Source organism: Nylanderia fulva, unplaced genomic scaffold (genome assembly GCF_048542155.1).
Source record: "Nylanderia fulva isolate GAGA-0341 unplaced genomic scaffold, ASM4854215v1 Scaffold17, whole genome shotgun sequence".
Lineage (NCBI taxonomy): Eukaryota > Metazoa > Arthropoda > Insecta > Hymenoptera > Formicidae > Nylanderia > Nylanderia fulva.
Window position 1 is genome coordinate 3,646,181 of NW_028189945.1, and position 22,277 is coordinate 3,668,457.

At 34.5% G+C, this 22,277-nt stretch overlaps 4 protein-coding genes across 7 annotated transcripts in view; 2 read left to right on the forward strand and 2 right to left on the reverse strand.

Annotated features, from left to right (window-relative positions):
- Nucleotides 1–673: 673 nt before the first annotated feature.
- On the forward strand, nucleotides 674–3,350 carry Pisd (phosphatidylserine decarboxylase). Its single transcript, XM_029312085.2, has 5 exons — nucleotides 674–900; nucleotides 982–1,216; nucleotides 1,294–1,527; nucleotides 1,622–1,892; nucleotides 1,967–3,350. Exons 1-5 carry the CDS (start codon nucleotides 860–862, stop codon nucleotides 2,440–2,442), a joined length of 1,257 nt encoding a protein of 418 aa, XP_029167918.1. The 5' UTR covers nucleotides 674–859; the 3' UTR covers nucleotides 2,443–3,350.
- A 367-nt stretch (nucleotides 3,351–3,717) lies between these two features.
- LOC114938237 (CB1 cannabinoid receptor-interacting protein 1) lies at nucleotides 3,718–11,423 on the forward strand. The gene is made up of 2 exons (XM_029312088.2): nucleotides 3,718–4,469; nucleotides 9,631–11,423. The coding sequence occupies exons 1-2, from the start codon at nucleotides 4,294–4,296 to the stop codon at nucleotides 9,953–9,955; spliced, it is 501 nt and encodes a 166-aa protein (XP_029167921.1). The 5' UTR covers nucleotides 3,718–4,293; the 3' UTR covers nucleotides 9,956–11,423.
- On the reverse strand, nucleotides 10,699–16,766 carry LOC114938273 (RNA polymerase II-associated protein 1). Its single transcript, XM_029312140.2, is given in 9 exon segments — nucleotides 10,699–12,517; nucleotides 12,520–13,073; nucleotides 13,158–13,261; nucleotides 14,147–14,423; nucleotides 14,512–14,671; nucleotides 14,761–14,930; nucleotides 15,075–15,576; nucleotides 15,664–16,345; nucleotides 16,425–16,766. Coding segments are annotated over 9 exon segments (3,438 nt in total). The 5' UTR covers nucleotides 16,635–16,766; the 3' UTR covers nucleotides 10,699–11,738.
- Nucleotides 16,767–21,573: 4,807 nt separating this feature from the next.
- The window catches only part of LOC114938355 (beta-1,4-glucuronyltransferase 1), a 38,931-nt gene continuing 38,227 nt past the window's right edge, over nucleotides 21,574–22,277 (reverse strand). For all 4 annotated transcript variants that reach the window (XM_029312270.2, XM_085481202.1, XM_085481203.1 and 1 more), the window contains exon 6: nucleotides 21,574–22,241. In XM_029312270.2, coding sequence (XP_029168103.2) covers nucleotides 22,044–22,241 — 198 coding nt within the window. In that variant the 3' untranslated portion in view covers nucleotides 21,574–22,043. The remainder of the gene's footprint in view (nucleotides 22,242–22,277) is intronic.

A 22,277-nucleotide genomic window follows, 5' to 3' on the forward strand; every position in this document is an offset into this window, starting at 1 on the left:
CGCGCGTCGCATGTATGTTTATTATTACAAAGACGTTTACTTGGTTGACGTATGTATGTATTGAATGTTCGATGTTTTTATTTTTTTTCTTTTTTTGAATAAAAAATTATAAATATATATAAAATAATAAAATTATATATAGAATCTTAATTAATTAAAATATTTATGATAACTCTATCTATTAGTTTGAAGCATATTAACATTGCAGATCGAATTTGAAAACGATGAATTATGCGTTAATTAAATATTAACTAATCATTTAGTTAATTTTAATTAAATGAACGAATAAATTAATTTTAATTTAATAAATTAACTAATTAATTGATTAATTTTAATAAAATAAATTGACTAATTATTTGATTAATTTTAATTAAGTCAATTAACTAATTAATTACTTAATTTTAATTAAATAAAATAAATACATGAGATTGGATAATGGCGCGTGTGTCTTATAAACGGACGAAAAATCGTCTGAGTTAATAGGAGAATATAATTTGCAAAGAAGTCGCCGTTAGGGCAACATTTACAAGAGCTAGATAACATCAGTAATTACCGACAAGATTCTGTCGGTAAATTACCATCGTTGGTAACTTACTACAACACTATATTATCGACACTTATTTTACCGACACTTCATGTAACCTCCTCGTAAATCTATTTTCCTAATAGCGACCTCTTTGCAAATCATATTCTCCTATTACCTCAAATGATATTTTTCAGACATTTATTGCTGCACTACTACCGATTACCTCTTCGCAAGATATCACATGGTTCAAGATCACACGTGCAATACGCATGTAAGGAATAATTTATATCATGTATATTTGCAGATTAGATAATAAATTAAACCAATCGCAAGATGATTACGAATAATATGTGGAGACTAGGTCGTCTTGTCAGGTAAGTTTTATTAAATTTTATTTTACTACTTGATGATTTTCTCTCTGCTTGTATACTAATATAACCTCTGCGTTTTTTCAGAGGATGTCAACATTGCGGCTCTTTATTGCGAATAGCATCGCAACGTTTAACAAATCACGTCAGAAGCTGTTCAAGTGCCAATATAAGATATGTCAAGAACACTCGTCGACGTTGGAAAGTGATTATCCCTGGAATCGGGTTATCGCTACTCGCAGCGACACAATGGGATTATTTACACAAACATGGATATTCCATCGACATACATGATAGGCCAGAATTGTTAAATGATGTTGTGGTAATGTCGTTATGAAATGGACTTGCTGCAAATCTCTGTTGAGTTATTGAATGAAATGTAAAGCTTTATTATTACAGGTTACATGCTATTGCTGCCTGCCATTGCGAACAACCAGCAGAGTATGGGGTTGGTTAACGAGCATTGACTTGCCAGTGAGTTTGAGACCAACGCTCTACAAATTTTACGCGAATATATTTCACGCCGATCTGGACGAGATAGAATTGGATCTGTCTGCATTTCCAAACCTAGTGGAATTTTTTGTAAGGGCGCTTAAGCACAATGCGAGACCAATTGCTGAGAATGCAAACATGGTGACTGTTTTATTACAAGCAGATTATTACATCTTGTCTTCAAATCTAATGTGACAAAATAATTAATATATTGTTGACTGGAAATTGTGCACAGATTTCGCCCGCAGATGGCAAAGTTCTTTATTTCGGACCAGTAACTTCTTGTCGTGTGGAACAAGTGAAAGGAGTTACGTACGATCTTAGACAGTTTTTAGGAGACTTAAATGATTCCACGTCGAGAAAACTCGCGGACGATTATATTAATTCACTCTTAAAGAATCCAGACAACAGATTGTATCAATTAACTATTTATTTGGCACCTGGTAATTATCATCGATTTCATAGTCCCACTGATTGGAATATAAAATTCCGACGGCATTTTCCAGGTATGTTTTAAAACTGTAGGCTATAAAATCTGTATTTTATTTTTCTAAACAACTCTACTCTTTTTTCTTTTTAGGAAAATTATTAAGTGTCAATCCAAAGGTGCTGAAGTTTATGCATAATCTGTTCTCGCTGAACGAACGCGTCGTGTATGTCGGAGAATGGACAGGCGGTTTTATGGCCTATACAGCAATCGGCGCGACGAACGTGGGCTCCGTGAGAGTTTACTGTGATGAAAGCCTGACGACCAATACGGTGCAGTGGCCAGAATTCGCGCATCCAAAGGAGACGAATTTAGGATACACTCGTATAGATAAAGGTGAACTGTTCGGTGAGTTCAGACTCGGATCCACGATTGTGCTTCTGTTCGAGGCACCGCGAGACTTTCAATTCTCCCTGCAAATCGGCCAGACCATTAAAGTCGGTCAGGCGTTGAGCGTGCATTCCAACGACAAGTCCGAGGAAAAACAGATCGAACGGCGACACTTAATTATGGATGTCGCTCAGAATTGGAGAGATATATGGAAGTCTGAAATATATAAAGCAAATTAAGCTAAAGTAGGAACCGATTTTAATTCTACGGAGAAATCAGATACGTGCCTGCGCCCTTTGTCGCGCGAAGTCGTAGGTGGAATAAAGAGAAGAATGCCTTAATGAAAGATCTAGAACTATTCGGACCCTCTTTCGGAGTAAGTATCGATCTTGCAATTACTTTTGCACATAGCTACCTTCGTGTGCGAGAAATAATTATATCTCACACGATTCATCTAAAATTATACCCAACTTAAATCTTATGCAAAACTACACTTGTTCGTTATTTTAATTGTGCAAACATCACGCGAAAGACGTGATTTATAATAGGTTTGACACAATTATTTATACCTATTGCATATTCACGTGTCATAGGCACATGTTAATTACGCAATGCGTTGTAATTATAATGTGATTACAATCGAAAATCGTACGGAATTACTCGACGCGTGAAAATATATATTTCTCTCTCTTTGTGCGTCATTACTAATAGAGGTCGGATCGTAAACTGTTTTAGTTGCATGCCAAATCGATCTTTCGCAGTTAAGGAGGCCGGCCAAGGCCATTAGATTGAAACATTTTCCTCAATTAAAGCTTTAGTTGCTTTTTTTTATACTAGAAAGTAACAAAGGAATATCATAAGTCTATGAGCGCACGAAGTGTCAATCTAGCTAACGTTTTTACGCCGTAAAAGAGAGTATTTTTACCGATCCTCTCTATCGTTAATATTAATGTTATTTCTAGGAGAGTGATTTATATATTAGATTAGAACATTATTGTGTGCTTTGCACGTTAAGTGCGCGTGCAAACATGACTTTGCATTCTATAAATTAGAATAAATCAGAATACGAATAATCATATTTAGAGAGAAGCAGATATATTTTATAATGTAAGAAATGCATAAAATAATAAGCTTTATTTTAATATTATATTTTCTTGAATATAATATAATGAACTTATATCCAGACAAAGTTCTTCGAAGCATCCTATATCCTGCTTTTTTATTCTATTATGGTAATAAAACTTTTCTTATCAACTGCTTATAAATGCTCCAATATCCATGTCATTATTGTTTTAATTAATCCATGTAATAATCCTTGTTTAGAAAGCTGTGAGGCTCCTCCTGTCCACCCATGCATTATGTATCACGTAGACAATATCAATTAGAAGAGCATGACTTTAATTTGCACAACGTAGTTCCCAAGAAACATAAAAACGTAATCGACGACCACGAATATTAGAAGGCAAGTTGAAACTGTTCACTTACACATCCTTAATTTTGTATTAATATTCTAACTCAGAAAAAATTAACTGCATATCGATATCAAGCATCATCCAAGAATTGCAGCACACTGATATAAATTTACTTTTTCGCAAATTTCTTTCAGATTTATTTTTCTTGCAAAATTTAAAATTGTTAATTTAAGTCCACCTTCTCTCGCTTACAAATTTTAATACTAACATCATCCTCTCACGCACGCAGAATTCTTTTCGAATTTATCCTGAAACCTCTGCCCATCGCTGCGGGGAGCTTAATGCTGGTCGATCTTATGAGGAAGATTCGCGCCGGTCGTCGACGCGAGAAGAAGGAGGAAAGCCGCCGAGTCCCGGGTCGGCGTCGCAAACGTCAAACCGTCGCCCGTTGGATCAGTGAGCGTTGCGACGTCCGCGGCGCAGGTTGCACCGTCTCCTCTTCTTGCGGTCAACCCGATAGTACGTATCGATGCGGGACACGTTGACGTGATACCGCGTGTTCGATGCGCGAACCAGTCGGTCTTTTTCCGTCTCCCTCTTCGTCTACCTGTCTGTGGGATACCCGCAGACTTTGCGCGTCTTCGGACGACTATTATGGGGTATTTGAGCGGCGGCTAAATGGGGGCCGATGGACATTTTCGCGTGACCTTGTCCCTGAGGAGGGAACCGGGCGCCGGTCCGGTCTACTGTAAGATGGAAACATCCGCCAGATTCCGGCAACTAAAGACGGTGAAGCTGAGCTGCGATACGACCTACCGGCTCGACATCAGCTTCAAACCGCCGCAACTGCTGCAGTGGGTACAGTGAATGTGCAATTAATAATATACACATACATATATGCGTATATCGGGTGATTGCGATCGAGATATTAGGCCATTCTTAATTCTCGCCTCTCGTAATTTTAGACTCGAATTGGATTATTGATTTCAATTGAAAAAATAGATGTATGTAAAAAGATTTACTGAATTTAAACCTGGATATATCTTTGGTGATATCATTTTTGTTACTAGATTTCGATAGATCAGTTTTATCACTTTTTATGATAATAAAAATCTAACTATATTAATAAAATCTTAATATATCATACATGAAATATTGAGTTTTATGAATACAGTTAAATTTTCATTGCAATGAAGAATGCTAAATGAGTCGGAATATAATTCTATTGTAATGTGAAATTATTTATTAGAAATCTATTGAATAATGATAGGAAGTTGTTACATAACTGCCTTCCAACGGGGGGTTATAACTCGTGTGAAAAAGTCCCATTCGACTAATAGCAGTTTATTAGAAATTTATACGATCATCTTGAGCGCGAAGATGGGGCAGGAGCTGGCGATAAATTTCGACGTGTTCTATGCTCTAGGGACGAGGATTACGACTTCTCGCTACACACACACACAGATATAGAATCACTAATAATGCCAACTTAGTCGTAATACCGAAAATAAATTCGGTTACCGAACGCATGTGTAAACGCACGTTTGCTCTTTCGCGAATTCTTAACGGAGGAAAATATTGTCATTCCACGCCAAGTAATTTATCAAGTAATGTTACGAATAAACTCACATTAACACTTCATTATTAGTTTCTCCAGAAAGATTTTCGGACACTCTTAATTAATATTTTATTTCAAAACTAAATGTAGTTTAATTACATTTCTCTTGCTATTTAACTTCTGTAAAATAAATTTTAATTGTGCATGGCACGTTAGATTGTTAGAGTCTGCAATTTGGACTTTAAAGAAATTCATAATAAATTTTTTACAAACATTGATCCAAGTAAACCCTAGAGGTTCTTAATTTGAAACGATTACACTATCGCAAATGGAAGGTTTAAAATAATGTCTAAGCAAGCAAATATATATCCAGATATTTATCGCTGTAAAAGATCCTTGATAATAAAACCTTTATGAGAGGTGAGATTTAAACGCGCAGGATTTTAATTTTGACTGTGACAAAAACTGTGTATTTATCCCAATTTATACGTATATGGCATTGTATCGTAAAAGTTTCCTCTCGAAATTGCAAGTACATGTAGTGCGAACAAAGTTGCAACTGGAATTGCGCAAAGTCGAACTCGAGGGAGTAGAGGAAAGTTGGTGCCCACAGTTAAAATCAAATAAACTACAACTGAATCGGCGAAACTAGATACTCGAGCGAATAGATTCTCACACCCACACACAGCTAATTAAATATCAATCTTTATCGAGAAACATCGCTTGTACAATAGGACGAAACCGCATTGATTCCAGTGTGTAGAGTTAATCAATCCTCGTGCGTAGTTTGTGATAAATATACGCGATCCTCGAATCGGTGACGAGGCATCGCAGAGGGCCCACAAGCTTGAAATGCGTGCGAGTGCGCCAGCTGTTTGCGGCAACGATCCCTCGAGCGGACGCGAGAAAAGTAGACTAGTGTTATCGCCTTGAACTGCAAAACTTGCATCAACTTCGGAAAATCGATCGAGTGATTCTACATGGTCGCTCGTGCTGCTTATAAGCGACTTTGGTACCCTCGCCCCGATCGACTCGCAGGGATCGTCTTATCGCGGAAGCCCCGAAACAACGTGATGGATGCGCCTTTTGTACGTTGCTGCTGCTGCAATCGTGTTTCACGTAATGGATACGTGTCACGGGAATAAATTCAATCAAATGAGTTTGAGATATTATCGTATTGTGATTAATAAGAGCGCCTGATAAATTACGGTAGTCCCGCGTAGTTACCGGCAATAAATGCTAATTACATGCGAGGGATATGCGATCGTTTGTACGCGGAAATGTGATCCGAAAAATATCAAGGTCTTTGGAGGAAGCTGACGCCGAAAACGATATCTTAAGTACCGTAATCTCCCTCGATTAAGACGAAGTAGCGTTTTATTATATATGACATCTCTTTATATATTATACATCAAAAGAGAGATGAAACCTATTCAGTAGAGTTTTCGAGATAAAATTGTAAGAGAGATTTTATTAAGATTGATAATTGAGCTTGAGTCTTTCCGTTTTTTTCTTCGGCTGCCACCTCAATATTTCACGATATGATTTACGACTGATAGATTACGCGATTACAGGATTTATACGCGTTAAACACGAAATTGAATTTGGCGATAAAGACAAATGCGCATAAATATTTCAGCAATTCCGGAATGCCTACCACCGGAAGTGTCCGAGGTGATCTTAGAAAAGTCACGAAGGTTTGCGTGCTGGTGGGAATAGAGTAACTCTTTCGATGTGCTTTTATTTTTCGGGCAGAATGAAAAATCCCGCCGATGGAAAATTCGACTTTTCTTCCCTTCGGCTTTATCGTCGAAATATCTCGTGGAATTTTAAGCAGCGGCCCACCTCCGGATTATTAGTCCGAATCACGCGATGCATCCTCGCCCACTTTTCAATTCTACGGTAACAACGCGATAATCGTAACGATCCGTTCCTCGGCGCAAACCATCGAAAATAGATTATCAACGATTGATTTAATTCGCCGTATAGTTTATTATTGTAATTATTCGCATTCTATATATTAATTAATTAATTATTATATTATTCTCCTGCTTGACGAATAATTAATAGAACACATAGTCGTATTCGTTCCGGCTGGATTCATCCAGCTATTGAACCGCTATTTATTTTTCATCCAACTCGAATTAAACTTTCGCAGTAAGCACCGGAAAGTTCGCCGTCCTCGTTTACTCACTGTGTAATATTTCCCCACGGACGGAAGTAAGGCAGGAGGACGCGAAATGTGAACAGATAGACGAGCTTATGATGTTACGAGCCAGCGGGTGTTGCATTTTTTACGAACGATAATGCCTACCGTCGACCGTATTGCGCCTTTGCCGGCAAAATCCGTCCCGGTTTCGTCCCGGCTCATCTCTTATTTTAGGTGTGCAGCTTCTGCACGTGCATTTTTAATGTCTAAAACTGGATAATCCATCTTACAAAACGTATGATCGCTTAAACCATGTCTAGACACTCGAAATATTTCATTTTTACTGCAATTTTTCTGCGAAATAGGAAGAATTGTTCTCGTGGGAGAACAATTATATTTATATTTACATCTTAATTTTTTAATATTAATTATAATTGTTCTTTCAAGAGGGAAATCAATGTGTTTAGCGTTAATTGAACGATTTTATAGAAAATCGAAGCGTAGACACAAATTTATGAAAGTGAAATGTATCTACGTGTTGCTACCGCAATAAGCTCTGGAAACGTGCGATTTTCGAGAGAGTTTCCTTCACAGATACTGTGAGAAACGTACAGATTCCCTCCTCGCCGTACATTATATTATCTCATGTCCTCTTTTATATACTTTATAGGATTCTAACAGATTCTCGTCCGCTTGTAGATAATCAGTTGATTTCTGCCACGCGACTTTGTTGTTTATCTTCAAATCGATACACGCGACTGATACGACGACTACAAGCACGAAGATCATTTGCACGCACTCGTCGTTTTCGTCGAAAACTCTAAAAATAAAGTCAATCAGGGCGAAAGTCAAAGAGCACGCCTCGTGTCCATATGAGAAACTAGCACGTTCTAAAGATATATGGACCTGTCGATCTAATAAGGATCAAAGCATCCGAGAATATCTGGCAAATTTTGTTGATCTATCAAAGATCTGTTGATCTGTAAAATTCAAAAATGAGTGGGATTTAAAGATACAGAAATACTAGAATTTATTCGATTGATCTATGATTATCTCACAGTAACAATATGCGAAATTGCCCTGGTCAACAAAATTTTAGGTGTTTTTAATCAATTAAAGTAACTAATCTGTTTCGAGAAAATAGTGCAATAAACAGTAGCTTCAAGCATTTTTGATTATATTTATATTATTTGTTTTCATTATAACTTATAAAACTTACGCGTCTTTCTACAAAGATTGACCATTTTGAATCACTATAATGAATTAAGAGCGCTTGAAATTTTAGAGCAATTTTTATTTGGACTAAATAAAAGAGCGAACTCTTTGAACATTCTTGTTTTGATTTGATATCTCAATTTCTTATGATTTGTTATTTCTTAATTACTCTTGTGAATCGCTATTTTTAAATGCTATAAGCACTAATAGAATGTGCCTGGTATACCTATACATAATAATTGTCGATTACGTTTATCTTGATGTTACGCCAGGCATGGGAAAAATATTATAGCAAAGTATATGTACACACGTGGCAACGATTGTGTGCTATGCAAAACATCTATTTTCGCTTCTAAAAAAAGAAGAAGTTTTACTACGTCGTGAAACTCGTCTCAACTCATTTCAATCATCACTGTACAGTCACATCCGTTCGAACTTCCATCAGCTTTCTCGCAAGACAGATAGACTGCCGACTAAACAGATGCGATATTTCTTAATTTAAACATAAATAAGCAGGCTTGTCGAAAAGAAATGGGTCATGTACAATGTTAGCGTGAGGATATATAATAAGTAAACTTTTCTTGTCATTATAAAGACATGCACATTTAGCGTGCACTTTAAAACGAATGTAGGAAAGTCAATCGATTTTCTTTGCCTTCATATTTCTTAACTTGATATGTCATTTTAAACTAAGATTTTAATAGAATATTACATTAAGAAACATAAGAATATATTATATATTTTATATTTATTTATAATGTAATTTTAATATAATTTTAATTTAGTTTATAAGAATTAATTTATATGTATACTTATGAAATAGGAAATAATTCAAAAATAATATGAATACACTGGATCCTGAAGGATGAGAAGCGGTTGTAATTAAAGCCCTCTCTCTTCCAAATTAAAAGAAATTATTGTAATCCAAATTGCGAAAATACGTTCATTATTAAACCAAATAATTTTGTAGAAATCCTTCTCATTATCGACTTCAGGATCCACTAGTGCATGAATATAATTACTAAATCAATTTGTGTAAGTTTAATTTTTTATATGATAGACACTACATTTTCTAATAGAATCTTCTTTTCAGATCCCTGAGTATTGGTGGAAAACCGGTGGAGGCGATCGAACGCGCGAGAGATAGCACAGCGTGCGCTTACAGCGCTTATCACAGCACCAAGGATATCACGGCGAGTGCACGCGGCCACCGGGAGGATCTGCCGATCGCTATGCGAGTCCTCGGCTCCGGCTACCTGACCACGTGTCTGCAGATCAAGTACTACCGGCTGGAGGATCAAAGTCACTGCGAATGGGGTGCCAGATTACACTGCATCGAGCTCGATTGCTCCAGCGTCGAAGGACGTCTCGTCACGGTCGACCGGGAGACCTACAGAAAGCTCGGCATAGAATCTTAACGAACGAATGACGTCGTCGTCATCCTTATTACATTTGTTTATACGGGCGATAAGAGCAAACCCGACGCCGCGCCGCAATCGATGCTTCGCACTCGATCCACTGAATAATATTTTACGCCTGTCCTCCGAGGATATTCTGAGGATTCGAAATGAAAATAAAGATAGATAAAATCGATAGTACCCGAGGTTAGCGAGAATCTAATATAGTATTTTCCATCTGTGTAAGTTTTGATAAACTGTTATAATTCTCTGTTAATCTCGTAATAGGAAAAAAGACGCTTACAAATTTTTACCTAGGATTCTAATACGTCAAACGTAGCCCTTTTGGGATGGACGAAGTCTATTAATGAAGCTAATAGATTATACGGAATAAACTTCGTTGAAATAATGTATTTTTAATTCAGTAGAATATAGATCGCGTGGAAATTTCGCGGAAATGTTATCATGATCGACGGATAATTGAGATTGATCGTTGCCAGTTGGCAAACAACATTGTATCACTAATGATGTAGATTAAGTTATTCAAAGAATCTAAACTAATTTTGCGCGCTGCGCTCTTTTCTTCTAAGATATATGATATATATTACTAAATTTGTTTGCGCATTAATTTCGTTACAATCAGTCCGTGGTATATAACAACATTAATTTTATGATGATATCGAATAAATCATTAAATATTTAACATAATGTCGGAAGAAATAATTAATCGCGTAATTACGCAATTGTGCGTTTTTGATCGATACTTTAAGCTCTTTAGCGAGACAGCACCGTTGCAGAAGTTAATAAAAAACTAATGCAAACGCATCGATAACTTGAATACTTAAATATATCGGGTATATATACATACATACTATGTATCGAACGCGCGTCATTGATTGCTGATTAATATTTAATTGAATCAATCGCGAGGCAATAATACGTCGCGATATGTACAGAGAAGAACAATATGTTTTAATCGAAAGAAAAAATTAGCGGCGCGGTGTCAGCTTTTATAACTTGGCAACAAAATACATTTTTGCATGCATCGTTAATGCTATACGTTCGCTTGAGTGTTACTTTTCTCATCTACAATTTAATTTCCGCCTCTTTCATATTCTGGCACTTTACAGAAAATTGAGAATTTTTATGCCGAGAAATCTGTCTCTTTAATCCGAAATTCGATGGATTTAAAACACGCGGTAAATGTAGGACTCTTTATGAATTAATTATAGACGCACCACAATACTCGAAAACTTTTGGCAATCAGCAACGTGACCAATTAACGTCTCTACGCTTATTGTAATATTGTGCAGATTATTTATATCTCTCTTTCACTATTCGTTCAGTGGATTTTATTGAAATTATTGTTGTATAAATCTACGTACTGTATTTACACGCAGTATAATGTATATATATACAACTAATGATAAACGTACGATACCTGTACTTTCTAACTTTGATTGAAATAAATTATATAAAGAAATACAAATTGTATTACGCATGAATCTAATTTTAAAATATCAATGTAGAAAATTTTAACAAATGTATTATATTTAATGAAAGAAATTCAGAACTATAATTATAAAAAAAGAGATAAATAATTCACATATTTTCATTTTTTTCGTTACAAATAACTGAATGGAAGTCTCAAATTAATAAAAAAAGACTATAAATTAGACAAATGTGAATAAGAATGATATCGAGATCTTCAAGTATTTAAATACCAAAGATTTAAAAAAGATATTCATATGCAAATAATACACATAAATCACATTGTTTTAGTTTTTGCGTCTCTCTTATATCATTATAATCGCGGTGGTTCGTAGTGTAACAACCTATCTGCGACATCTCTGTTCCTTAACTTCTCCATTTGCGTTCGCATTCGCACCGCCAGTTTGCTCGTGCGCTTCAAGTACATCGCCGAATGATGTAGCGCGATCACGAATGGAACCGGACACCAGGTCTCTCTAATCGTTCCGCGAACCAGCGCCGTGATGTAACAATCTATGAGCGACGCGTCCTCCTCTTCAGGATAGAGATAATCCTTCAGCGGCAACAGCAATTTCTCCAGTGGCAATCGCAGATATCGCAACGCGGCCGCATGTTCTGACCACAATAGTTTTCGATAGTGTGCGTCGTGTTTTTGTGCTAGCGGCACCAGCAACGTCGCTGCGAAATTATTGTCACCATACGAACTCGAGCAAAATTGCTCGCACAACGCCGTAAACAGATCGGTGAAGGAGCTCAGCCCCTGCAGCTCTGCCTGGAAGTCCAGTCGCGCGTGGTGTCTCGTCAACAGATTCGACAGGACTTTCGCCAGCAACACGGACACGTCCTTGTCCAGGTATATCGTGTCGCAGAGGTACACCAGGATGAGTCTACTGAATTGCAGAGTGGGCGACAGCCTTCTCGTGAGATCGGGCAAGATCAACGCTAGACTCAGCACCGTCACAACGCTGTCTTTATCCTCCGACTGCAATTTGACATTGCTTTTACATTTATTGTATATGTGAACGATGGGTAAAAAGAGCCAGTCCTTTGGCATCGCCGCCTGATTCCAGTCGCCGTTTGGAACGATGTATCTTCATATAGCGATGCCGCATCCGAGCGTAAATCTATCTTAACTTGATCCGTCGACGTAGTCAAATCTAATTTGACCAATTCATTGACAATGATCTCCAAATTCATTTTCTCGCTGGACAGCGCGATCTTGAGCAGCTCTCTCACTTGATCCGTAGAATCCGCGGGCAAAGCCGACATAAGTTTGATGGCGATCTTCCATATAATGTGCGCTGTCTGATTATTAATCGAGTTCCCTAGGAGTGATGCCGTTTTTACCATCTCTGTCAAAAGGTGTAATTCCGTTCGACTGTACCATGATGTTTCGAAACTCCAATCGAACTTTTCTAAGTCTCGTATGTATTTGCAAAAGTCCGGATGCTCGAGTATCATGCGAATTTCCGCTATACGTGAGTGATTATGAAATGTTGTCAATACCGTTACAAAGAACGGTACACAAGAATTTATTGACACGATCGGCTGCGGTTCTCCATTTTCCGTATAAACGTCCAAGTTTGGTAGACAAGACGGTTCTCGTTCCGTTGCCGGGTTGCAGTCGCTCAATAAATTCGAACTAGAGCTGCAAAAGATGAATATGTTAAATGTCATTTTAATTTCTTGTATATATAACATTTTCAATATAAGAAAGAAGAAATAAACTTACCAAAGTCTCGAGAAAATGTATTTATTAGATAACCATGCAGTTTCGATTGCGGATATCTCGTCAACAGCGGATAAAGTTTCTGCAATTAATTTCATAGCACCCCACTGAAATTTATAAAAATTTATTTTACTAGTCATTAGATTAACTATTCATAATATTGTAATATTTATATTAGCGCTTTCTCTTGTGTTGTCCAGCAGATTACATCTTATAAAGAGATTATATTTTGTAAAAAGATTATATTTTGTAAAGAGAAGCAGTTAAACAAGTAATAATATGTGTCTTAATTACGCTCGAAAAATCATCTGAATTAATAGGGCAATATATTTTGTGAAAAAGTAATGCAGTAAAATACGTCTTTTAATGTCTGAAAAGTCGTCTGAGTTAACAGGAAAATATATTTTGCGAAGAGGTAGTGGCAGCGATAAATGTCTTTTAATAGTTCGAAAAATCATTTGAGTTATTAGGAGAATATATTTTGCAAAGAGGTCGTTATTAAGAAAATATATTTGCGAAGAGGTAATCAGTAATTGGCGGCATTACCTCGTCGGTAAGATAGGTGACAATGGTAATTTACCAACACTTCTATTATAACCTCTTCGCAAATGTATTTTCCTGATAACAACCTCTTTGCAAAACATATTCTCCTATTACCTCAAATGATTTTTCAGACTATTTTGCTGCACTACACTACCTATTACCTCTTTGCAAAATATATTCTCCTGTTAATTCAGACGATTTTACGAGTATTAAAAGATTCATATGAGAAATATATAACCTGTTTTAAATTAAATAATGCTAAATACTTTTTTTACAAGTTATAAATTAAAGGATATTTTTGAAATGAAAAACTTACAATCTTAAATTAAAAATAACATGAATATTATGTTTATCAATTAATTATATAAATTTTACATTTTATATAATTATATAATATAAAATTATGTCATTGTATGATATACATAATTATAATTAATAATTGTACTTACCGTTGCATTAGATACTGATGAGAATTGAGTACTCCATTTCTTTAACAATGTGGATATGCTTGATTGCAAACTTTTTTCACGACTCGCTACGCTAATTAATGCCGCAGCGCGTTCGTGGGCCAACTCGTTTTTTGATGTGCTTTGAATATCATGATTACTCAACAATAGCTGCAATTGCAATATAAGGGTATCCGCGACACTCTCCAGTCCTATTTCATATTGCAACAATATACGCCAAAGTCGCAGACTCTCGATGCTGAGATCCAAGTCATCTTTCCTAATGAAGTACATTATTAATAAATAAAAATAAATGCGCGTATGTATGTTATTATATATATATATATATAAAAAACCAGTGATCTTACCCTATCTCTATATTAACGTATGTTAAGATACTGTTGATAATTTTGAAGTCATTCAATTTCTGCGCAACGGGCTTCTTACCATATGTAACAAGAATACGACACAGTTTAATCGCCTTAACTACAGGGATTCCGTAAACGTTATTTATTGCGTCTTGCATTGCTGTAACAAAATATAGGTTTTAAATTATTCGTAAATAAAATCTTGAATAAAATTTATTTGAAAATTGAAGAGAATTAAAGTCATAATACCTAATCGGTCAATAGACAGTGGTATAAAATTTTGGATAATAGTATTTAACAAGTATGGCATGGATGAGATATTTAGCGCCGTTATGTGCGAGTGTCTTGCAAGGCGAATAAGTATCTCTAAGGCACACGTTACTCCAATGGGTGGTGGATGCATTTCACTTAGGATGTATCTACAAAGTTACATTTCTAAATTAGCTTTCCAATTTTAAGTGTTTAAAGAAAATGATAAAACAACTAGATTTATAATATTTTTCGCATTTAAATAAAAAAATGTAGATAAATATTTAATTAAAAAAAACAATAATGAAAAATACCTGATTCGTAACAGGAAATCAGATCTCAATAGTGTAGCCACTGCGTCCAACTGTGCCAATTCATGATCTTTCAGGCTACTCGTATCCTTCTCTTCCAATTGGGGCATCAAGATTGGTTCTGTATATCTGTTGAATCCATGTAGTCTATCCAGACATATCTCGTCTGCCTCACTAACCAAGAAAGCTCTTAACGCCTGCAAGGATGCTGTGACCACAGCTACAGACGAGTCGTCCAGTGAGAATCTCAATAGCAACAATATATTCTTTTGACTCAATGCAATCAATGGTGATGGATGCAGAGCTTTGTCATATATGCCCTCGTGTGTCTTCTCCATAATATTAGCTAGAGTAGTAAGGGCTTTACATCGTTGCTGTTGAATAGAAGATCTACTCAGCTGTAATAATTCTTGAAGGGAATACCCAGGACGTTCAGGTTCCTCTCCATGATGATGAAGTCCCTTGTCTACAGTTAAGCTCTCATCTTTGTATGGCAATAAGAGACCTGAAAGAATTACAATAAATAATAAGTACATATGAGCAGAACATTATCAAAATATTATATTATTATATATATATATTTAATATTGACCATTAAAATCAAATCTAGCATTGTATTCTTCGTTTATTACAGGTTCATCTTTTTTCTCTTCTGTCAAATCTTCCATCCATTTCAGTTTTTCTGGTTCTGGTGTGTTCATATGCAGCCATCCCTTCTGCTTGCTTGCTTCCAATATTTCTTTAGATGACTTTGGTATGTTGACTGTATCATCCTCATAGTCCATGTTTGTATTAGCTTCTATCTTTTTATCATTAGATACTTCTACATCTATTGCTGTTTCTTTTGTGATTGAAACACTCGATGTATTATTTTCTATTTTTGTATCATTATCATTTGAGGAAAGTTTTAGCTTCTTATCATTAAATTCTGTACTCATTATTGCTCTATTTGCAACTGGCATAGTACCTTGCATACTTTCTTCAATCGATCTTTCTCTGCATTTTTTCTTATTTTTTAAGAATTGTATTATTTTAGAATCTAGAACATCCTCAATCAGCCTTTTTTTTTTTAATATTTCTGCCTCACTCATTTTAGCTAACTTATCCAAATTTTCTTGATGAATCTTAATAGCCAATTGATCCTCTGCTATAAAACTTGCTCCTTCTTTGTCACAATGCAAAGATTCATCCCTTTGAATCTTTGTTGAATCATCTTTCACAGATTTCAGTGTAGAAACATGTTGTCGAAATAAACTCTGCTTGCCACTGGTATTCTACAAATAAACGAAATAATATAGTTTTAAAATAGAAACAGCATATCTTAGATATAATGTTATACGAGATGTAACATACTTTTGTAAGTTCGATGTCATCCAACTTAAAAACCTTAGGAAATCCAAGTTCACGTTCTACGGTAGAAACGCGATTGCTGTCGAACTTGAATTTTTCCTTAAACTTTCTCTCCACAATATTGCCAAGTATAGTATTCGACGGCATCATAGGTATATAGGATAGGGTCTCGTTTGCATCGTGTCGGTTCGCGGCGCTTTGATAATCTGACATTTTTTTTATATATTTGGTATTTTCCGTGCCGTCAACGTGTATTAAAAGGTTTTTTGATACCTGATAATCTGGCAAAAAATTTTAAGGTTAGGGGTTGACGGAACTTGCCGCAAGAATAACGAATTTCAGCGCCACTGCTCGGATTATGAGTGAACTAAAATCAGTCACGTGACAAGAGCTGCAAAGTTAGCTGCAGATTTAAAAAAATTAAAAGAGAACTATATATATGTATATTTTTTTTAATTTAATAATTATAATATTTATCTTATTGCACACAATTAATAAATAATATTATAATTAAATAACATAAACGCATATAAAATAATAAATATAATATAAATAATATCAAATAGAGTGATTTTTTTGTTAAAATACAACCTTTTATAATCTAATATATATATGTCTTTATATTATATTTAATTTAGAAGGAAAGAAGAAATATATTTCGCACGCAATTATATATATAGAAAAAGGAAGACAGAAAAGAGGAACAGAGAAAAAACATTATAGCTGATGATTCATTGTTATAGCTGATAAATTATTTTATTTATCTAGGCACGATACACTGGAACATGACGGTATGCAATTACGCACCAATCATCGCAGTCATAAATGCGCTAATTATAAATGCATAAACCTGTGATTATTCAAAAATGTCGGAGAATAATTAAAATAATTTCATTCAAATTAGACTATATCGCGCCGCGTTCCTATAGAGCTTAATAATAATCTTCGTGTTTAAAATAAATACAGCCGTTTGATCTCCTTCTCATCATTTTGTTTCTTAAATTAAATGTATGGTTTTTTTACAGGAGTTAAATGTACATAATTTATACATAAATTAAAATTATACAGAGACGATTTCGCGATACTTGTTCTCGAAAATATCTCCGAATAAGTTCAATTAAACAGATTCAAGCAATAAACTAACTCGCTACAAATAGCCTCACAATATAGGTTTTCTCTTGAAAATGTTAAATTAATCCTTCGCTCACTCCGTTTTGTTTGGAAAAATACACAATTTCATTTGTATACATACATATATATATATATATATATACACACACATATATATATGTATATATATATCGGAACAGGTGATTGTATGCGTTTTCATTTCTCTTACAAGTATGTACACCATCATATTGTATACGTTTATGTAACGCTGTAATTTCTTTAATATAATTATTGAATATAATTATTTAAGATTATAATTTGCAAAATAGAAATTTTATAATTAAAAAAGCGAAAATGTTTTTTTTCCTCTCTGTGATATTATCTTCACATTTTTGTTGCATTTAGAGATGTAACATAAATCCTGAATTATATAAGACATAAAGCAGCGAAAATATTACATCTATAAAATTACACATCTGTAATGACATCTGTATAATTTACATTCTTAAATATACATTAAACGAGAACACAATGTGACGTGATTGTTTTTTTTATTCCGGCAAACTCATATGCTTCGCTGAATAGTTTACAAATGCATAGCAACATATTTTCCCGAAATGAAAATAGTCGCGGGATGAGACAACTTTTATTTACACAGTCACATATATTTACATTAATTACAAGATATATCTCGCATCGCGCGCATATAATAATTTGTTTAGAAAAACCAATATCTGCGCATTTCATTTCATCATGACTCATTCGCAGTCTCTATTTGTTGCACGTGAAAATGCTCAGTCAAACTCAACGATATTGGTGTTACATTACTTCGGCGCGTAACGCATATTTTTTTGTCATTGAAATTGAATTAATTGTACATTAATTGTAAGATAGAGAAAAAGGGAAGAGAAAACGACGAGAGAGACCGCGTTTCACTCTCTCTTTCTTTTATTACAATATTTTAGGGAATAGATATAAAAATCTCGCTACAATTATTTATATAAACCGATCTCTATGGTTTGTATCAATTGTATAATTGAGTCAGCTTTTTCTTTAGCTTGTCTCCTTACGGTTCATTCATATAGCTCGCTGTAAACGTACACGCACATTTTTGGCACACGCACACGCACGCACGCGAGGAGACAGATATAATATACATATAAGGCACAGAATACACATTTTATGCATACACACACATACGAGCAATTGCACAGCTCCGATAAATTAAGAAAGAAGACGAGGAGGTGAAAGGAACTTATATGATGTAAGTTGAGCTTTATATGGGAAACATTATCGGCGACGTGTAAACTGAACTATGTTTTATATATATAAGTGATTATCCTGAGGACATTAATCTTTGATAGCTTCCAGCTTTATACAGAACTAATGTGATATAAACAAAATATAACATTACATTAATAAATTTTTAATATTTATATATTTACATATATATAAATTATATAACGCGTAAACTGTATTTCTCAAAAGAATTTAATCAACATCCTCGACAATAATCATTATCTATTTATATATGCGAGGAATCATGATTTTTTAATTCTTATTTCAAAAATGCCTTTACAGCGCGAACAAAGCATGATTACAGAAATATTAATTACTTTGTGCCCTAATATTATCACAAAAATGAGTCAGCATTTTGTTCCGGTTAAAAATGTTTAATTAAAATCATTTTCGAGATATTACTATATATATATATATATATACTGACTCACCTACTATTTTCACGTTTAAGTCTTAATAATTACGAAAGATCGTATATACATCTCGCTCTAACCGTATTACTCGGGGTGATGATAAAAAAGTATATGGCTTACATTATGCGTTTACTGTATTATGTACAATAAACGGTTTCACTTGAAGAACCGATATCTGTAACTCTATACATCATATTTTATATGATGGCATAATTTTTTGCACTAAAATTATATATAATATAATTGTTATATTTTAATATATAATTATATTATGTGTGTGATGTTATTATATTATATATATTTGACAAATTACGATAAAAAAAAATTTAATAATTCTTAATTGATCACCGATAATGTCTATCAATCCTCGGAAAAATTTGCGATATAAATTTTTGAAGATTAGCTTTTTTTAAAGTAAACTATTTACTTATAAGCGAGGACTTATGTTAGATGAGAAAATCACGGAATGTATCATTCTTAAATACAATTATATGTTACATTAAACAGGCGCCTGTGCAAGAGTAATACTGTAAATAGACAGTGTCTTTAGTAACAGTATATATGTATATATATAATATCCTGTACTTAGAGAATATTTAAGATTAGAAAATACTATGTTCTCGCGCGAAATCGCCGAAAGTCATTGACTACACGATAATATTTTTGGTATATAAGATGAATTGTGTATGTATATTATAAGATAAGACTTTCCTTGTTTTTCAGATTACAGACGCGGTTGTTCTTTCTTAATACAAGCTATGTACTGTTTGAATCGCATTATTTGATCCGAACCAATCGTTTGTAAATCCGATATCGTTCCACCGTTTTATCCTTTCCATTTGTTGTTATCTATCACAACCGAACCGAAATATTCCAATGAATAGAGTTTGAAAATGTGACGTTCTCTGCTAACGCAAAGTTAATAAATTATTGATGACTCATCGATCAAGTCACTCGCGAAGGAGTCCTAGAAAATTTATATCAAATATTCCTCAGTCTTGGCGATTTTTTATTCCTTTAGTCATAAATAATTTCGCGCGTACTAAGTTCTTGTTTCAATGCCTATAGACAGAAGGAGAACCGTACAATATATTTTCCGTGCCGATGAATGTAACATGCGATATAAGAGTTTAATGTGATTGTGATGAATAGTTTAGATTGCAAACTTTTAATGCATTTAACTTATCTGAATGCAATTATATATTTCAATCAACCCAAGTTTATCAGTCACTACAGACTGACTCGGCATTTTAAAAATTATAAGTAAAACGTAAGTTAAATGACATAAAAAAGGCATTTTTTATTTAAAATGTAAAACTCAAAAATGCATAGACTCAAATTAAATGACTTAAATGAAAGATATATTTATGCATGTACCGTAAAAAAAACATCAAATTATTGAAAAGATTTAATAAAGTATATATTAATACGTTGATTATTCAGCTGTATATTAGTAAACATCAAAGTGGAATTTTCATTATCATAAATATATAATCATAAAATATTAAAAGAAAATATATTTTATTTTCGATTAAAGTATATAAAAATTTCTTAATAATTTTATTAATATCATTATTTAATTATTATCCAATTATATATATATATATAGTTTTATAATTTATTTAATAACATCTATTTGTTGTTAAGAACTTTAAAAAAATTGATAAAGCTAGTTATTAGTGACCATTAAGACATCACTAAAAGAACAAGCACCGATCAATCACAATATAACAATATGTCAGTTATACAGTATATAATTAACGTATAATTAAATATTTTCAATAATTGATGAAGTCATTATAAATAAAATTTTCCAGCTAAATTATCGGCCATATTTATAATCATTTTCTACTTATAAAAGTTGATAAAATATTTTATAATAAAGAATAAAAATAATGTAAAATCAACAGAAAAAAATATTTGATAGATATATAGTACATAATTTTATAAAATTATATTGCATATTTTTAGATTGCTTTACTATTTGATATTCTGTAAATAAATAAACGATAGTTTACTTTGATAATATTTGCATCGTGTAAATAATATTTATGTAATATTTGCAACAGTATGTGTGCAACATATCATATTGCAGTATTCCTTGATATAATATCTAAATTCTTGAATAAGAAACGTTGCGAATCTAATGATCGGCCACGAGTCACGAAGTCGCGTCGAAATTGACAGCGTCGCTCGTAACTTTCACCGAAAGCGCAGTTATCTTTGTAGACGTACTGAGATGTATACGAGAGGCACCATTTCATTATATACAACCGTACTTGCTAGGAAGAGAATATGTTTATTCGACGAGTGAAAAATACGTGGTACGATTCCTTTATATGCTAGGTTCCTTTATTACAAAAGCTGAAGAATTACCGTTGAAAATCGCGACGTTAATGTCGACACTGACGACGAAGATGATAACAATAATGGCGATGTGACACACGTTTATCGCGGAGACACGACATATCATGCCCCGTTGGTTGCTTTATAAACTCACCAAATATTTATGTAATAATTCGTTCGCTTGTTCGGCACCGTAGAGTTGGCATAATTCGGGAAAAAGAGAGACCCTCTATCCTGCGCAGCGAATGCTCCTTAGTGAGCCTCGCTTACGAAGGGGCCGCACAGAACGCACGTGAACACGCTCCCGGGGTCCGTGAACGAATCGCAGCATTGGATCGTTGCGAATCCGTCGTGCGACGAAGCTTGACGATGCAAATGACAGAGAAGTTCTTAAGTTTCGTTGTACGGACGAACACCCGTAGAGCACGTGCCGTCATGCCGGCAACTCCACGGGCTACACGGCGCAACCCTTCCTCGTACCGTACAGCACCTTCAGCTCCGGCATGATGATCTTCTTGATGAGCGCATTCGTCTTCGCAGTAAGCATGTCGCGATGCGAATCCTTCTTAAAGATTTTGATGCCAGGCCGGTGCACCAAGAAAGCGTTATCCAGGATAAGAAAATCGTAATCGAGAACGCAGAGTGCGTAGCCCTGTGCAAACGAGAAACATTGATGTATCAAGGTATG

Excerpts from the sequence above, each read along its gene's own strand:
- Pisd (XM_029312085.2), top strand. The coding sequence starts at position 860 with ATGATTACGAATAATATGTGGAGACTAGGTCGTCTTGTCAG. Across the intron at positions 1,528-1,621 it reads TTGCTGAGAATGCAAACATG|ATTTCGCCCGCAGATGGCAA; the intron begins GTGACTGTTTTA and ends AATTGTGCACAG. Across the intron at positions 1,893-1,966 it reads ATTCCGACGGCATTTTCCAG|GAAAATTATTAAGTGTCAAT; the intron begins GTATGTTTTAAA and ends TTTTCTTTTTAG.
- LOC114938237 (XM_029312088.2), top strand. The coding sequence starts at position 4,294 with ATGGGGGCCGATGGACATTTTCGCGTGACCTTGTCCCTGAGGAGGGAA. Across the intron at positions 4,470-9,630 it reads AAACCGCCGCAACTGCTGCA|ATCCCTGAGTATTGGTGGAA; the intron begins GTGGGTACAGTG and ends TCTTCTTTTCAG.